Here is a 14,644-nt window from a genome sequence, read left to right as displayed (position 1 = left end):
TAATTCCCCAGCATTCATAGGAACAAGAGAATGAAGTTCATTAACGTTGTCTTCCATCGCTCTTTACTCAACTCAATGTTCCATGACGTATGTGCCACTTTGCATCTGGGCAGTGGGTGGGTGTGTTCCGCAGTCTGTGCACAGATGACTCATAATAGAAAATGTTTCCCTCACTATTGTTGCCGGTGAAACAAATCTCTTTCTGCCCTCACTTGAGTCTTAGAAGTTGTTCAACTTTGTTGCCATGGGCATCGCATAAACCCTGCTAGTCCTGCAAAACCCACAGTCTGAGTTATTTCTTTTAGCTGTTTCTTCTGAAGTGGTGAAAAAAGGCAAAATGTATATGAAAAGGTTTTCCAGAGACTTTGGAATATAGTACCTTTCGTCCCTTAGAGGGCACTTGCGGTTGTTCACCCTGAGTTACCTGGGGGCAACCAGACGTGGACTCCCTGCTCACTGTACTTAGAGAGGCACAGCTTCACCTCATTGATGAGGCCCAACAAGGCTGAAACACGTGTATGGGGTTGCTGTTTGTACTCTTGTTCAGAGAGGAATTGCCGTAGCATTTCGGTGCTGGACTGCCCATACGGGCGGGACAAAGACTGATATGCAAATGAATATTTCCCATGAAAGGTACAGTGAGCAAAAAAGAACAGGTTATCATGCTATGTTCATTCTGGAGAGGAGCACCTGCTACCTTTTTTGAAATTGTTGTGTATTTGGGTCTTGCTAGCAGTAGCTTCCGTCTCCATCCATCCTTTAGGAGTCTCTTTTCTCTGCCTGACATGCCTGGTTATGGAATATAGAGCAGGTGGAAATGGGAGGATGGGGGCCAGGTCCAGGCATGTTTGATGAGCTGCACTGTTTTTAATGCTTTCCTTCTCATTAGATTACACATTTAAGAGGGTATTTGGGAGCAAGTCTTCTCCTGTCCTTCTCTAGTCCTGTGTCGATGTCCATGCCTGATACACAGAAGCAATTTAAGCCGAGCAGACTCTTGAGTCTATCTGACAACTTTCAGTTTTGACCTCCTGTTAGTACTGATACTGTCTGTATGTATTACTCTCCCTGTGTTCCTTGATCCTTCAGTCCTTGACTCATGCTCTCCTCATCTCTTCTCTACTGCACGTGCGATTCCTCTTTGGTTGTCTCTATAACTATTTACCATTTTAACATCTGCCATCAGGGAGGCTCATTGCTCCTCTCCTCTACAACCCAGCCATTCTTACTCGGTGATATCGGAACCCTGTGCTCCCAACTGCAAGTACCATCGCCCCTCCCACTAGAGGAACTGCCCTTGTCTCCCTGCAATATTGACCTCTTAAATTACCTGCTTCTGATGAATCCACTTCCGGGGCACCAGTGGTCCCGGGATGAATAGCGATTTCTAGATCATCAATCAGCCCTTCACCTCTAGTACACCAGAAGGGATCCAAACAGACTGGAATACAAGTAAATTATAAGACCTCCTTGTCTAATTTTGGTAACGTGGACAGAACAGCAGGCGTATCTCCGCAAGGTCGTGGATCGTTGGTTAGTTGCAACACAGCGAAAATACAATTATTACCCAATGATAAAAGTGACTGTCCATCAAGGTTGTTAAAAATATCTACTTTATTATTACTACAACAGACAGTTCTAGCACACTACAAAATACAATCCACCCTGTAAAGGAACACAGGGAACAGTTTCATGTAGGAAAGGGATGCACTCTGGATACTGACAGGAGTGTACTTGGTACAGTAATCAGTCTTACTGTTCAAGGTTATTTGGTTTCAGTACCAAAGTTGCAAAATGGTCATAACTGTCTAGGGGCCTGCAGAGAAGGACCAGCGGGGCAGAACCACCATGTACCTGGTGCTTAAGAAGTTCTTGGTGCTTGACAGCATCGAGGAGGTTCCAGGGTGCTTCACAGCTCCTGAGACAGAGTTAGTGGTTGGCAACAGCTGCAGGTATGAGATGGCAAGCAGTTCGGTAAGCGAGGCTGGACGGATGTTTGCAAGCTGGCCGGCGCGGTGGCCCAGGGCCAAGAATCGTTGACTCTGTGCTGGTTGGCAGATCTGGAATGCCGTTCGAGGCGGCTCAAACGGCTCTTGTGACTGTGGCGTGACAAAAGTCGGCGATGCAGCCAGATGCTGTTCAGGGACTCAACTGTCTCAAAAAATGTCCTTAAAAGATGGACGCTGGGTGATGCTTGTGTCACTGTTAAGATGGATTTTTGAACTCTGACCTGCTGGGGCAGAGGTTCAGAAGGCCAACCTAGTTTCTTGGAACAGGGTAACCTCCCAATCATGGGTAGCAATGGCAGGCGGTTAAGACTTAGTCTCAAGAGGGGTGAGGGTGACTGAAAGACCTCAATGAGCACACAAAGCAAGGACACTTACAAATTACTCCAGACAGGTGTTATATTAAAAATATAGACACATTCATAACGAGGCCTTTGTACTATAGACCGTAGCAAAGAATCAAAATAATACTGAAGTAAACCAACACATCACAATCAACACAATATATATACAAGACCAGAGGGGTCTAACAGATTAAGAAGCACTAAATATGTAGACCGCCTAGATGGGGAGGAAAACAGGCAGTGCAAGTAATCTTTAGACCCAGTTCCACATCAAGAATACACCTAACTAAGAGGCAGTCCAAGTCCTATGAAGAGAGGAGCCTTATGCTCAATAGTACATGCACAAGCTCGTGCCACGGGACAAAATAGGGTCTCTTCAAGGGTCACTAGCAGCTCAGGAAGGCGGATAAGGTCGATGAAGAAGAATTCCTCACTATTCAAGCAGGACCTCCACTTGCGGGCAGAGGCAGGTTGAGAGTGCGGGATAGAGTCGCTATTTCGCAACAGCGGCGGAAAAGAAATGGGCTCCTGCGTGAGGGGCCACCGGTTGGGGTATGGACTACTCACCGGTCCCCAACGCAGGCAGACCCAGACTTCGCCAGTTCAGTCCACTTCACTGGCAAGTTCGGATGCGACAACCAGGACGTCTCGACACCGTGTAGTTTCCGCGGTAGCAGGCTTCAGGGTCAAGAGGGTCACACGTCCAGCGAACTTGCACAGGTCGTTGCCACAGCAGGGCAACACGGTAACCACGTTTACACCGGTCCGGGCGCACTCGACCCACTTCAGATCTGGGAATGCCAAGTGTACGAAATTCGGTGTGAGGGTGCCGTGGACACAGAGCAAGCAGTATACCAAGTTTCGAGGGCTTCCTGGAAACTGCGGCGATGACAGAGCAAACGTCCTGCGTAAGCTGTTCAGCTAACTGGTTGGCCCAGGGACACTTCCGAAGAGGCTTACTTCCAGGGTTTGATGAAGGTGCCGGGAATAGTTGGTCCCACTATTCCAATGGGTCCAAGCGCCTTCACAGACCTTCTAGGACGATCAGATGCAGAGTGGTCTCGCAGAACGACAGCGGGCTCAAGGTGCCAAACCTTCCAGCGGGCCACCAGCGGTTCCTCGACTCGGCTTATTTTTGCAGGATACTTGGCTCCTTATCCTTTGTTCGTGTGGACTCAGGAGATCGACATGGTAGTGGTGTTTTCGGCCTCCTCTTATCCAGAGTTCCCTTTGTGCCAAAACAGAGAGGACCCAATGGGAGATCTGCTCACAAACACTCACTCCATACGTGGACCAATCACGGCACCCAGGATGTGTATTGGGAACAGACATCCCAGCCCACATCCTGGAGGCACACACACAAGGCATGCAGAAGCCCGCAAAAGCTTTGGATTTCACAGGAAAGTGCATGACCAAATAAGGACTAACCCAGGTCGGCTCGACCTGGGGAAGGTGAAGGGGCAAGATGGCCAAAGGACAGGACAAAGAACCTCGTGGCATGGCCATTTTGGAGCCAGGCCAACTATTTGTGCCAAACGCGGTAAGCACGGATAACATGGCAAAAAAGGGTTCAAAACATAAGATAAACGATATCTGCCACCAGTCCTGTCCGTGACACATCTGCACAGTTCATAATAAATCCAGCAAGAGTTTCTAGGGCCTTTGGAATGACTAGAGACCCGAGGGTGCGGTAAAGTATGTTACATTGCACTCTTGTTACATGTTGCACAAAAGCTGCAACATGAGGAAAGGACTAAGGGAAACAAAGTCTCCCAGTACTGACTGTCTTAAGGGCATGTCAGTTTCCCCATAAGAAGTGAGCGAAAGCCCAGAGGAGTGCGGCTGAGGGCTGCGCTTCTCTGGCAAAGGTTAGATCAGGGTGTAAAACAACAGCAAAAAGTTTGGAGGTTGACACATGGAGAGAAAATTACATTCAAATATGAAATCTTTTCTAACAGTCACTCCTCCAAACTTCTTTTCAGGGATTGCATCGTCCTTTGAAGGTGGACGGCCCAAAGCTCAGGAGAGTGATTGCAGGCAACAGCCTTGCCCTTTGTCCAGAGACTCTCCGGCACTTCTCACCTAGGAAGTTTGCTGGCAGAACCCAGGAGGGCACGCTGTGTGCTGGCTGGGTAATGGTTCTTGGGCTGCTGGACGGGTCCTCTGAGTCTGGTATCTCCCTCTGTTTCCTGAGAGATGTTTAGGGGAGAGATCTTGCTTCCCTCTTGGAAATCATGGCCTTCCTTCACTGGCGGAAGATGTAAGGTAGACTGCACCTTCAGCCCTGGTCCAAATGAGTCCTTTGTCTTACTCCTTTCGAAATTGGTGGATGATCTCCTAAGTGAGGGGTTCAGCCCTCTTTTAAATCCCAATGGCCCCCAGTGATTGGTGCAGGCTAAGCCTACCTTAATGAACACATCCTGGGTCCCCACCAACAATCTTCTGTTATGCATGAGGTCAGGACCAGAGTGTTCTGCAACAGGACAGCCAAGGGATGACAACACATACCTAAGTCCCACCCAGCTTCCTGTCTGTTGTAGATCAAAGTGTCTCTCTTGTTAACTGAGCCCTATGTGACTCTTGATTAAAGCGTAGGTTCTCCCTTGAAGTATGTGCTGGCAGCAGACTTTCTGTCTCCCCCAAACCACATACTTCTACCCTCTGAAAGTAGTCTGCACTGCCGGGGTTTGCCTACGGTAAACAGTGGTCCCAGACATGCATTTCACTGCCTTCATACAGAGTGATGGGAACTAGCTTCAAGTTGACACATTGCATACCAAAGGGGTGTTAGTCCCGCCTTCCTGTTGTGTCTTCCACCACCCAAGCCTCTCAGGCTTGCCTCAATTATTTTGTTAGTATGCACTGCCACCACCTGGATTAGACAAAAGGAATGCAGATCCATGGAGCCTTTGATATTTAAGTTAGGCTGCTCATGGCTGGAGGAAGGTGTGCCTTCCCCCTCCTGGACATGCTTTGATGTACCCGGGGCTGTCAAATTCCAGCTGAATATGACAGGGGAAGACCGCGCCTGTAGGCTGTGTCTTCCAGGAGTACATGTGATTATGTGTTTTGTGTGGGAAGCAAATGAAATGGGTGCAGAATGGCCGCACACATTTCTCAGAGATTGGTCTCTCATCATTCATTTTCATTATTAAAAAATCAAAAAAGCCCAGGTGAGCACACGCTCCCCGTGCAGATGGTCGAATTCCTCACACTGCTAGAACGGCTCATCAAGCCCTCCAACTTCTCTAATGAATCCAGTGCTTATTTGCTGGAATTTGCCCACAAGATAAGAGCTTCTGCCTCTTTTGGGTTTTCTGTTCTGATGACCACCTGCCTAGGAAGCTGTATATGCCAGCCCTCAGCAAGGGGGCATCTGGCAGAGAAAGGACCACCGTACCAGATGTACGGAAAGTCGCTCAGGCTTCTCCTCCTGATTCCTCAAAGTTGGGGGTCCCCTGCAGGGCAAAGAGTAGGCCTGTAGAATCATCCTGTGCAGGGGAGTGTGTCACAATAATCTTCATGCATATCCGGACTCACAGCTCACACCAGCTCCCTAAAAGTATCACAGAGATATCCAGAATTCAGAGAAAAACTATTAGTGTGTTTATAGAAAATACAATGGGGTCATTCCAAAGTCAAATTCTTAATGTATGTATTTATTTAATTGGTTATTTATAACTTGCTTAACATCCAAAGGTTTCTAAGCCCGGACCTGCGGATTGAACATGTGTTGCTCTGTTTCATCTTGCTTCCAAGGCAAGCACGTTGCCCCTGAGCTATCCTCCAGAGATGAAGTGTTAAATATGTGCTCAAACCTATGCATAGTTTTATATTTCATTTGACATTATGGAGGATTTTTCACTACATGAGCATGGAAGGCGCTAGATTAAGCATGGAAGGTGCTACATGAGTATGGAGGCCGATGCACATTTCCATCTTGTCCACCATGTGTGATTTCGATGGTGGAGTGAATGCACTGGATTCTTATGGAATCCTCCATCAGTCAATACTAACTGGTGGATTCCACATGAATCCATAGCAGATGCCTCCCGCAATACGTACAGGGAAGGAAGCATTTACGTGTGTTTCCACTCTGAAGTGTAAATAGTGCATGTAAACAAGGGTCCACCTGGATTTTTACACATTTATTTGCACTTTGCAGGACAAACAATGAACATTCTACTGAGGGACTGCAGTGCACACACGTCACAGGTTGGCGGTCCACGCTGTTCACTTAACATTTGTTTTAGTAACCGCCATTGTAATTGGTTTGGACCCTAATGTCTGGTTCGCGGAAATTAGAATATATTATTTATTCTTCCCTATAAAGAAATGATGCACTGAGGTGGAGACCGTGGGGAGAGCATCAGAAAGTGCTGCACAGAGGAGGATGAGATGCCTTTAGAAGGGGGGGGGGTAAACGTCATCATCAGTATGTTATCATCCTACCGCTAACTGCAGCTCATCATCCCATTCCAAAGCCAAACACAATATCCAGAATATCCAATGCAGCATCCCACTGCCCCCACTATTACCTATAACCCAAAATAGGTGTTCCCCACCAGTCACTGAACCATTAAAGGGTGCCCTACTCAATGTCAGGTCTTTAGGTGCACACGCCACTGACATACACAACCTCATTCTTGAATATAAACTCGATTTTTTAGTAACAACCAAAACCTGGCTCCATTCAGCATCAGGCCCATTGCTCACACTAGCGATACCACCTGGCTATACATTACTTAGATCAGATCGCCAGGAGGCCAATGGAGGAGGAGTTGCCATTATCTACAACATTCCTCTCCAGTTCAGAGAGGGTAAAATGGAAAAGTTACCAGGTTACAAACTCCTTTCCCTTAAGCTAAAGCCGTAGACCCCAAAACCACCATTAGCTTCTTAATAGTCTACAGAGCTCCCAGCTCTACCAATAACCCAGATATTGATCTACCCCTGCTCATATCTCCACTCCTCAAACCCAATACCAAATTCATTCTCTTAGGAGACACTAAACTGGCATACAATGACCAATCTGACCTCAAAGCTACAGCCTTCCACAATGCATTCCCAGAAATGCAATTTAAACAAATTGTTAACGCCCCAACTCACCGAAAAGGACACATCCTCGACTGGATTCTAACACTGAACGCCACAGTCCTCCTAGAAGACATCATAGAAATGGCCTGGACCGACCACATCCTCATTAGATTCAATATTATCACAACGAGGGACCCCACTCCTCCTACCACACCCACATTACCTACTCTAAGACATTCAAGGAAACTCACTCCTGAAAACCAAACTCCTCTGCCCAATCAGTTAATTAATACTCGACCACCAGTCGATCCCAACCCTGATGATATCTCATTACACTATCATACCTTCCTGAAGACAGCTATCGACGAAATAGCCCCTCTCAGATCTAAACAACCTAATGGTAAGCGCAGTAACACATAGTTCAATGATGACCTCATTGAACAAAGAAGGAAAAAAAAGAGCTTTAGATCACCTCTTCAGAAGAAAACCCACAAGTGAAACCCAAAAAGAACTTCAGCTAGCATCCAAATCCTACAAATTTGAAGTATATACCCAGAAGGCAAATTCCCTAAGCGTGCACATCACAGATGCCACCTCAAATAGCAAAGAGTTATTCACTATCATCAAAGAATTAGAAACATCCATCCTCCCTCCCAGCACAAAGTAAGCAAAGTATGGTGTACCACCATCCAAGACGCACTAGCCATCAAAATAAATACTCTGCAAAATAATATTGATTTACAAGAAAACAATACTAGGAACCACCACAGAGCTAGCCCCCCTGTCACTCACAGTTACCACAACTAATATACCAGAATTCCATTTTACTCCAGTGACCACAGATCAAGTACTAAAAACTATAGCTTCACTCAAACCCTCCAACTGTAAAGGAGATCATTTTCCTGCCAAACTAGTTAAGGACTGCACCCCCACCTTAGTACCCACCATTACTTATTTTGTTAATGCATAATTCAACACTAATACCATCCCAAGTAACATCAAAGAAGCTTGGGTTACCCCTCTTCTCAAAAAACCCACTTTAGACCCCACCAATTATAGAGACATCACCACAGTCCCCTTTCTACTTAAAATCATAGATACAATTGCCTACACCCAAGTCCAATCCCACCTCGGAAATAATCAGCTGGTAGGGGAAAGACAATCAGGCTTCCTCCCCAGACACAGCACTGAGACAGCATTGTTGGATCTAAAAAAACAGATGGACGCAATCAGGGACTCAGGAAAACTATGCATCCTCCTACTACTTGACCTATCTGCGGCATTCGATTCAGTAGATCTTAATAAACTATGCCTTACCTTAGTCAACAATTTCCACTTCTCCAAGGAAGCCACCGCCTGGATTAAATCATTCCTCTCAGACTGCACATCCAGAGTAGCGATAGGAGAAGTAGCAGACTCCATCTCAGTCCAGCTAGGAGTTCCTCAAGGATCCTGCCTCTCCCCAACACTCTATGACGTGTACACCAAGTTACTCTTTGCAGTGCTAGATGAAATGGGAGTAATATATACCAATTTCTCTAACGACACACAAATACTTATCCCAATATCAGGCAACTTTGAACAGGATACTATTTGTGTGAATAAAATATACTCCATCATCCAGAATTGGATGGCGGCGAACAGTCGCTGTTTAAACAGAGAAAAAACATAGATCCTTACAGTAGGTTCACCCGTCTAATTACCCGAATTTCACCCACAATACACAGCTATAGTCATTGACAGCACCCCAATCACTATCTCCAACCAAATAAAAACCCTAGGGGTCAATCTGGACTCTAATCTTACTGTGTGCAAACACATTAGTGCACTTGCTTCATCCACAGCCTATACCGCCCAACTCATTGCTTTGAGCTGACCCTTCCTAACACAACTTAACTGCATTACCCTCGCTAGAGGCCTCATTTTAGCTAAGATGGACTATTGTAACATACTATTACTAGGAACCTAAAAAAAAATATATAAACAAAATGCAACTTCAGAATAAAGCGCTAAGAGCAGCGCTAGGCATAAAAAAGGGATCACATATCTCAACACAGGAGAGAGGTACACTGGCTACCTATTCAAGCCAGGATACTCCACAACACTCTTACCCTCACACATAAATGTGTCTCAGGTAACGCCCCCAGCTATCTCAATAAAAGCCTATGCCTTAAAACCACAACCAGAACTCTTAGATCTAATGCAAACACACTCCTACTCATCCCTCGCTTCAAGAAAGCAAGAACAGGCAGCTCCAGCTTCCCCGTAGCAGCCCCTAGAATTTGGAACACACTCCCAGTTAATATTATCAATGACCCTTCCATCAACAAATTCAAGAAACGCCTTAAAACTTGCCAATTTAACAAATACTCACCTCCTCTCTGCAGTGTATATAAGTACTGTAGGTAATGTCATTGATTGTAAGATTGTAACCCAATTGCTACACAACCACTAGATTGCACGTCTGTCGACGAGTTGAGTCTGCACCATCATGATGAGTTTCCACTAAGTATCAAAGCGTTCTATCTAAATAACAAGACTACACCATTTAAGCCAATGTATTATGGAACGAAGTTAGTTGTTTATGTAACTAGACGCAACCATTATAAATATTCTGTATATGTTACAATATATACCAAGTGTACCTGTAAAACTACGCTGTGATACCCCTGGGTTTGGACGTACAACAAATGTGATAAATAAAATAAATAAATAAAAATCAGTGGTCCATGTAAGGGTTTGAGTTAACTCCTTACATGCTGTAAAGACAGAACGTGACCGAGGGTGTCTGAGAGGCAACCTGCACTCAATTTAATCCTGACCCTCTCCTCTACCTCTCATTTCGGAGGATATCTAATTGGAATGACCACTATTGTGTGCAACGAAACCCACCTTGGTGAACTTAAAGGGTGAAGTGTGTTGTACATTGGACATATTTATGAAATGGCGACTCACAGCAGTTGTTTGGCCTTTTGGTGGAGTTCACAGGACTCACCTTTTTCTGTTTCTCCCAACTCAGATTTATGAGTACAGCAAGGGGCCACTGGAGCGCGTGAGTCCCTTCCATGGGCGCCTCCAATGGGACGGCAGCAAAGACATGCAGGATGTCTCTATCACCATTCACAACGTGACCTTGAATGATTCTGGAACCTTCACCTGCAACATCACCCGGGAACTCAAGTTTGAAATCCACCGGCCTTCTGTGCGGAGTTCAAGGGTCATCCACCTGGTCGTGACAGAGGAGGGTAAGAGTAAAGTGCTGATTGGTCTGCCTTTGTGGAGGGGTGGGGCTTGATCTCAGTCCCCTTGGTATATCCAGAGTACAAGCTAAGTCTCCCTGCAGGGAAGGTTGGGGCTAGAGCTCAGTCGCTAAGAGCATGTGCAGCAGAGTGTGAGTTCAGTCTCCCTGCGGGAAGTTGTGAGGCTGAAGCTCAGTCACCATGGGTATATGCAGCAAAGTGTGAGTTCAGTCTACCTCTGGGGAGTGGTGAGGCTGGAGCTCAGTCATCATGCGTATATGCAGCAGAGTGTGAGTTCAGTCTACCTCTGGGGAGTGGTGAGTCAGGAGCTCAGTCACCATGGGTATATGTAGAGTTCAAGCTACGTCTACCTGCATGGAGGGGTGGGGCTGGAGCTCAGTCACCCTGGGTATATGCAGAGTGCGAGCTTAGGCTCCCTGAGGGGAGGGGTGGCGCTGGAGCTTAATCACTGTGAGTATATGCAGATTGCAAGCTTAGTCTCCCTGTGGGAAGCAGTGGGGCTGGATCTCAGTCACCCTGTGTATATGCAGAGTGCGAGCTTAGTCTCTCTGTGAGGAGGGGTGGAACTGGAGCGCAGTCACCAGGAGTACATGGAGAGTACAAGCTTAGCCTCCCTGCGGGGAGGGGTGGGACTGGAGCTCAGTCACCATTGGTATATGCAGAGTGCAAGATTGGTCTCCCTGCGGGGAGGGATGGGGCTAGAGCTCAGTCGACATGACTATATACAGAATGCAAGGTAAGTCTCCCTGCAGAGAGGGGTGGGGCTAGAGCTTAGTCGCCATGGGTATATTCAGAGTGCAAGCTAAGTCTCTCTGCAGGGAGGAGTGTGGATGGAGCCCAATCACCATGGGTATAAGCAGAGTGTGAGGTTAGTCTCCTTGGGGGGCAGTGTGGGGCTGGAGCTCAGTCACCATGGGTATAAGCAGGGTGTCAGCTTAGTCTTCCTGCAGTGAGGGGTGGGGCTGGAGCTCGGTCATCTTGGGTCTAAGCAGAGTGCAAGGTTAGTCTCCCTTTGGGGAGGTGTGGGGCTGGAGCTCAGTCACCGTGGGTATATGCAGAGTGCAATCTTAGTCTCTCTGCAGGGTGGGGTGGGACTGGAGCTCAGTCACCTTGGGTCTAAGCAGAGTGCAAGCTTAGTCTCCCTGAGGGGAGGGGTGGGGCTGAAGCTCAGTCACCATTGTATATGCAGAGTGCAAGCTTGGTCTCCCTGCTGGGAGGGGTGGGGCTGGAGCTCAGTCACCATGGGTATATGCAAAGTGCGAGCTTAGTCTCCCTGCGGGGAGGTCTGGGGCTGGAGCTCAGTCACCTTGGGTATATACAGAGTGCAAGCTAAGTCTCCCACAGGGAGGTGTGGGGCTGGAGATCAGTCACCTTGGGTATAAGCAGGGTGCGAGCTTAGTCTCCATCCACGGAGGGGTGGAACTGGAGCTCAGTCACCTTGGGTATAAGCACAGGGCGAACTTAGTCTCTCTGAGGAGAGGGGTCGGGCTGGAGCTCAGTCACCATGGGTATATTCAGAGTGCAAGCTAATTCTCCCTGTGGGGAGGGTTGGGCCTGGAGCACAGTCACCGTGGATAAATGCAGAGTTCGAGCTTAGTCTCCATGCAGGGATGGGTGGGGCTGGAGCTCAGTCACCATGGGTATATACAAAGGGCAAGCTTAGTCTCCCTGCAGGGAGGGGTGGGACTGGAGCTCAGTCACTGTGGGTATATGCAGAGTGTGAGCTTAGTCTCCCTGCAGGGAGGGGTGGGACTGGAGCTCAGTCACCGTGGGTATATGCAGAGTGCAAGCTTAGTCTCCCTGCAGAGAGTGGTGGGACTGGAGCTCAGTCACCGTGGGTATATGCAGAGTGTGAGCTTAGTCTCCCTGCAGGGAGGGGTGGGACTGGAGCTCAGTCACCGTGGGTATATGCAGAGTGCAAGCTTTATCTCCCTCCAGGGAGGGGTGGTGCTGGAGCTCAGGCACCTTGGGTATAAGCAGAGTCCCTCCTAGGAAGAAAGGTGTTCAAAGCTCAATGTCCCTCGTAGGGAGAGATGGGGTCAGAGCTCATTGTACCCAAGGTCAAAGAGGAGTCAGAACTCAGTGTTCTTGAAAGTAAAAGAGAAGTTGGAGTTCTGTGCTCCTGGCAGAAAGAGAGTGGATCAGATTCCATCATCACTCAGGTAAAGGGCTTCAGACTGCACATCGAGAGTCATAGGTCAGCCTCACAGATATCTAAAGCTACTGTGCCTTGTGGGGGTAATAGTTTCCTGTGTCAGGATCACGCAGGGCAGGAAGAAGTTTTAAGGGCTCAGCAGTACATGCGACCCTGCCTGTGACACCTCTGTGTCAGTTGCATGCCCAGGAGGTCCCACACACGGGTGGTGCATCGTGACTCTGGATGTGCCTGGGACATGCATGCCCAGGAGGTCCCACACACCGGGTGGTGCATCGTGCCTCTGGATGTGCCTGGGACATGCATGCCCAGGAGGTCCTACACACCGGGTGGTGGATCGTGCCTCTGGATGTGCCTGGGACATGCATGCCCAGGAGGTCCCACACACCGGGTGGTGCATCGTGCCTCTGGATGTGCCTGGGACATGCATGCCCAGGAGGTCCTACACACCGGGTGGTGGATCGTGCCTCTGGATGTGCCTGGGACATGCATGCCCAGGAGGTCCCACACACCGGCTGCTGCATCGTGCCTCTGGATGTGGCTGTAACATCCCACAAGCTTGACAGATGCCATGGCTTTGCTGCAATGCAATGGAGCTCGTGCACAGATGATGTCTTTGCTTGGTGCAGCTGGCGAGGACTTTACCGCTGTTGTCTCCGAGATCATGATGTACATCCTCCTGGTCTTCCTCACGTTCTGGCTGCTGGTAGAGATGGTATACTGCTACCGGAAGGTCTCCAAGAACGAGGAGGTTTCTCAAGAGAGCCCGTGAGTAGAACCAAGACTTTCTTCCCTTATCATCTGCCCTCTGCTCCCATGCCCGGATCCCGCATCTCCACCGCCTGCCTGTCCTTCACCAACCTTCAGTGTGACCCTGTGCTAGCCTTCAGACATAATACATATTTAGACATGTTGGCAGTGGTGGACAGTTGAGGTTAGATGCCCTGACGAAAATAAGGTGTGTTATGGGGCTTCAAATGGGAGCAGGTTGTAGTCACCCTGCCAAGGTGGCTACGTCAAGGGAATTGTTAAGAGTGGGTTTGCTACCATAACCTGCGCACACAAACAGAACTGTTAAAGCTCATTGAGCATTATTTAATGCAAATCAAAACAGCCGACACGTGTTTCGAGCCACAACGCTCTTCTTCCAAGGCTTATGGGAGCTTGAATCGAAAAACAAATACTATAAATACTACTAATACGTGCGGAAACGCTGAGTCTAATTGTAATTGCAACTATATAGTGGAGCCGGTGAATGCACCTTGTACTTTTGAATTCTCTAATCACGTAAGTTTATAGTATTTCGTTTTTCGATTCACGCTCCCACAAGCCTTGGAAGAAGAGCGTTGTGGCTCGAAACACGTGTCGGCTGTTTTGATTTGCATTAAATAATGCTCAATGAGCTTTAACAATTCTGTTTGTGTGCGCAGGTTATGGTAGCAAACCCACTCTTTACATAATACATAGCAGCAGTCTCACTGTTCTCTGCAGTTCCTCTGCTCTGAGCCAGACCACAAGTCTGACCATTAGGACACCGTCCAACTCCCCTTGACCACGATGTATCTGCTGTCAGTGAGTCGACCGCTGATACGTCCATTCTTCCTTAACAAACAATAGCCCCACCATAACCTCTTATCCATCCATACAGTGGCTAAGCATGATGGTATACTAATTATGTCATGTCTATATAATAATAGTTATCTCAGATTATCCAAATCAGCTGCGTTCGATGTGTTGACTTTGGGGAGGATGGAACTCCGAGTCAGACATCCTGGAATGTGAGCCTATGAATGGTTTTGGCAATGGAGCTCAATGTGAAAGATGCAGGCGGCAGTGGGGTAG

At 47.8% G+C, this 14,644-nt stretch overlaps 1 protein-coding gene across 2 annotated transcripts in view; it reads left to right on the top strand.

The window, feature by feature from the left end:
• Nucleotides 1-14,644, top strand: part of SCN3B (sodium voltage-gated channel beta subunit 3) — a 273,681-nt gene that overhangs the window by 220,284 nt on the left and 38,753 nt on the right. For both annotated transcript variants that reach the window (XM_069614103.1, XM_069614102.1), the window contains exons 4-5: nt 10,407-10,632; nt 13,432-13,570. In XM_069614103.1, coding sequence (XP_069470204.1) covers nt 10,407-10,632; nt 13,432-13,570 — 365 coding nt within the window. The remainder of the gene's footprint in view (nt 1-10,406; nt 10,633-13,431; nt 13,571-14,644) is intronic.

Source organism: Ambystoma mexicanum, chromosome 9 (assembly GCF_040938575.1).
Source record: "Ambystoma mexicanum isolate Mex_15411 chromosome 9, UKY_AmexF1_1, whole genome shotgun sequence".
In the NCBI taxonomy this organism is placed as follows: Eukaryota; Metazoa; Chordata; class Amphibia; order Caudata; family Ambystomatidae; genus Ambystoma; species Ambystoma mexicanum.
The sequence above is the reverse complement of the archived record's forward strand: the minus strand, read 5'-3'. Positions and strand labels throughout refer to the sequence as shown.